At 43.2% G+C, this 4,015-nt stretch overlaps 1 protein-coding gene across 3 annotated transcripts; it reads right to left on the reverse strand.

Moving 5' to 3' along the window:
• LOC135156684 (RILP-like protein homolog) lies at nucleotides 1-3,643 on the reverse strand. 3 transcript variants are annotated; one of them, XM_064109652.1, is made up of 2 exons: nucleotides 842-3,643; nucleotides 1-130 (listed from the first exon to the last, which is right to left on the reverse strand). In XM_064109652.1, exon 1 carries the CDS (start codon nucleotides 3,568-3,570, stop codon nucleotides 2,173-2,175), a length of 1,398 nt encoding a protein of 465 aa, XP_063965722.1. In that variant the 5' UTR covers nucleotides 3,571-3,643; the 3' UTR covers nucleotides 1-130; nucleotides 842-2,172. The 3 variants fall into 3 exon arrangements, with proteins under 3 accessions (XP_063965722.1, XP_063965721.1, XP_063965723.1); XM_064109651.1 differs by having other exon boundaries at nucleotides 34-412; XM_064109653.1 differs by lacking the exon at nucleotides 1-130 and adding an exon at nucleotides 232-458.
• Nucleotides 3,644-4,015: the final 372 nt, after the last annotated feature.

A 4,015-nucleotide genomic window follows, 5' to 3' on the forward strand; every position in this document is an offset into this window, starting at 1 on the left:
TTCTCCTTTTACCCCCTCCCCTATCTCTTTCATACCCCACCTTCTTTCTCTTTCTACCCCTCCCCTATTTCTTTCCTACCCCCTCATTCTTTCTCCTTCTACTCCCTCCCCTATCCCTTTCTTACCCCACCTTCTTTCTCTTTCTACCCCCTATCTTGTTTCTACCCCAGCATTCTTCTCCTTTTACCCCCACCTTCTTTCTCTTTCTACCCCTCCCCTTTATCTTTCTTACCCACCTTCTTTCTCCTATCCCCCTCCCCTATCCCTTTCTTACCCCACCTTCTTTCTCTTTCTACCCCTCCCCTATCCCTTTCCTACCCCAAAATTCTTCTCCTTTTACCCCCTCCCCTACCTTTTTCTTACCCCACCTTCTTTCTCTTTCTACCCCTCCCCTTTATCTTTCTTACCCCACCTTCTTTCTCCTCCTATCCCCCTCCCCTATCCCTTTCTTACACCTTCTACCCCTCCCCTATCCCTTTTCAACCCATGATTCTTCTCCTTTTTACTCCCTCCCCTACCTCTTTCTTATCCCACCTTTCTCTTTCTACCCCTCCCCTATCCCTTTCCTACCTCATAATTCTTCTCCTTTTTACCCCCTCCCTTTTCTCTTTCTTATCACACCTTCTTTCTCTTTCTACCCCACCCCTTTATCTGTCTTACCCCACGTTCTTCCTCCTTCTATCCCCCTCCCTATCTTTTCCCTACCCACCTTCTTTTTCTTTCTACCCCTCCCTTTATCTTTCCTATCCCCACTTTCTTTCTTCTTCTATCCCCCTCCCCATCTCCTTCTTACCTCACCTTCTTTCTCCTTCTATCTCCCCCTATCTCTTTCCTATCCCACCTTCTTTCTCTTTCTACCCCTCCCCTATCACTTTCCTACCCCCACATTCATCTTCTCTGTCTTACCTCCACGTCTCCTCCCCCCCCCCCATCACTCTCCCCTCACCCACCCCCTCCTTCTACCCCTTCTTCTTTATTCCCCCATCTTCTTTCTCCCTCTCTCCTCTTTTAAAAATTATGTTCAGTCCCATGTACTATCAGAACCAAAGACATACAATGCAAAAAGTATCTCAAAGGAAAAGGGTAACTTTCCCTTTAGGTGTCCAACCGAACCACCCCCCCCCCCCCAAAAGAAAAAAAAAAAAACCTACTCCAAATTAACAAATACACAACAAAAAATAAAAACAGTTTAAAACAAATCAATCCTCGCATTAATTGTTTTAAATCTGCCATCTCTTTTCTAAAACTTGATTTTGATGATGGATACTGAATTATTTTTTCCCCTGCAATTTCTCTTACTGATCCTGGGCATTTTTTTTTCTTTAGGCACTCCCATCTCTTCCTATCTTGATCTCCTCCTCTCTCTTCATCTCCTTGGCATTCCTGATCACCACATTTCTCAAGTACCTCTCAACAATTTTTTTATTAAAAAGAATCTTGCCCCATGAAGCACAAAAGAAAATAGAAAACTGCAAGTATGAAGGATATTGCCAATATTCCTTAAAATCCAGGCATTTAGGACTTTCATATTGGCTGGATTGCCCAAGATTTATCCCTTAGGTATGAAATCTCAAAATTTATTGAATTTGATAATCAACTTATATTATTGAGGACAATGCCTTACAGTAAAGACCGGCAATATCTCTAATTAAATTTTTTTCAGAAAATGAATCTAGAAGACCTTTTATCGCTCAAGGTTGGGGATATCGGGCAGGAGAGGAAGGATCCAGGAAATTAATATTATTGCTTTCTTAGATTCTATCATTGAAGTTGATGGTTTGATCGGTGTGGATATCTTTAGGTTATATATATCATAAACTATAAAAGCCAATTAAATGTGGATGGCACAAACAGTATGGAAAGTTTAAAAATAAAGCAGTAATGTGATTTTTGCAGAGTGCTCCGGGTTGAAAAATTATTGTTTATGCATGTGATGAAAACTTGGTTTGTAAAGTTTATTATGATAATAAAGGATATAATTTCACAGCAAAGACTGCTTTTACAATTACAGCTTCACATATTCTGTTTACCAATTTTTCTTTTTACATAAAACATTATTTGAATGTTACTAAATACTTCTTTGAAAACTCAAATAAGAGTTATTATATTATTGTTCCCTAGGTTTATGAAAATAAAATGCATTTGACCCAGAAGCAGTACAAATGACCACCATTAGCAAAAACTGATAATTGACTTACGGATATGTTCTATTGGAAGATCTTCGTCCCTTGCAGGTGCTCCTTCCTCCATGTAGCCGTACATACCCAGGAATTCCTTCATGGTGTCAGTGGCATACTCCTTGACTGCCTCCAGACCTTCTACATCATAGGGAGCTCCTGGAACCATCTGGCTATCCTTGCCCATCTTGGACGACGTCGCGGGTGGCGGAGATGCAGAGGTTTCGGACCTTTCTCCTTGCTCCTCTGACTCCAGATCGTCCACATACTCCACCTGCTCTTCCTGTACTTCATCCATCTCTTGTTCAACTTCCGCCTGCTCTGGAGGAGGCAGTTCACTCATGTCCTCTTCTAATCCTTGAGTCTCGATTATCCTTTGATCTCGCTCTCCAACCAACTTCATCTGCTCACTCTTGCTCGGTCTGCCTCTCCTTCGCCGTGGCTTCCCTTCCTGTCCCTGAGCTGATCTACCACTCTCCTCCAAGTCACAAACCACACCGTTGGTTTCGAGTCCTTCCTCAATTTCAGTACCGTTTTCATTGCACCAGCTGCGTTCAGCATACTCCATTATTGCTCGGGGATCGTAGGTGGCCTTCTCGGCCGCCACGTCCTCGTCTGAAAGCCCAGATTCATCATAAGTAGGTACCTTACTGCCGCTGCGAGTGCGCAGTTCATGTCCCGCAACCTTGTAAGGAGCGATCTCCATCTCTTTGGAAGAAGAAGAAGGGTCATCGTGTCCTAGTTTATTGCCATTATTTGCCTTGTGATTAGTTGCATGTGTAAAGGGGATATTTTGCATAGATATATTTTCATCATGGTAATGTTCCTGAGTAAATTCACTGTCTGCAGTCTCTTCTTGCTCCTCATCCCAATGGTCCAGACCATTGACCGCTTCATCTTGGTGCGAATCGACTACACCACTGTCCAAACTCTCATCGCAATCCTGAAAACTGTTAATTGAGCCATCGTCCCAATCCGACGGACTATCTGCTTCCTGCGTGGCGACTCTTGTCGCACGCTGCCGTGCCTTTCTTTTGCTGGCACCACTGAGAACTTTAGGCGAACTGCACCTGCTATCGTCCCCGCCATTTCTTTCAACGAATCTGTTGTATTCTGGCCGTTCATCAATCACGTAGCCATTATTTTCCGTTGCTTGAACAGTTGGAAGCTGCGCGCTGCAGTTGGGCGCAATATCGCCATTGTGAAACGTCTTGAGGTTGGAGCCGATGTCCGGCCGGGACGCTTCCTGGTCCAGGTGGCGGGTGTACCTTGGGGAACCGTTGCTACCTGGAAGGGCGGCCCCCGTGCAGGGTTCCTCCTGAGGCGGAAGGCCCGACACGCCCTTGGACAGTTTGGCGCAGATAGCATCGAGCTTGAGCGTGGTCTTGAGCATAGTGGTGATGTGGGCAGAGGGCACTGCACTTGACTTGGTCACTCATGGAGCACTCACTCAGTTACTGCTTCATGTTCTGTAGAACAAACAAAATAGAGCAAAAACAAATAAACGATTGTGACTGACAAATTTTTCAATAACTTCAAAATAAGGATAATTTCCCTTTGGTGCCATTAATCAAATGATCTAATTCTGGAAAAAAAAACATATTCATACAATTATATACACATACTAACACAGCAAGTTGCTACAATGACACAATCTACTCTAGATAACAGATAATTAGGAGTAAATGTAGATAACTAAATGCTCATGAAAATGGAGCAAAACAATAGTCACATTGAGCAAATGTTGAAAGAATATACAAGAGGAAAAAAAGTATTCATGGAGATTGAAGTATTGCTAAAAAGTAGAATTATGTATGAAAAACTCTTTAACCCTCATG

This window comes from Lytechinus pictus, chromosome 14, assembly GCF_037042905.1.
Source record: "Lytechinus pictus isolate F3 Inbred chromosome 14, Lp3.0, whole genome shotgun sequence".
In the NCBI taxonomy this organism is placed as follows: domain Eukaryota; kingdom Metazoa; phylum Echinodermata; class Echinoidea; order Temnopleuroida; family Toxopneustidae; genus Lytechinus; species Lytechinus pictus.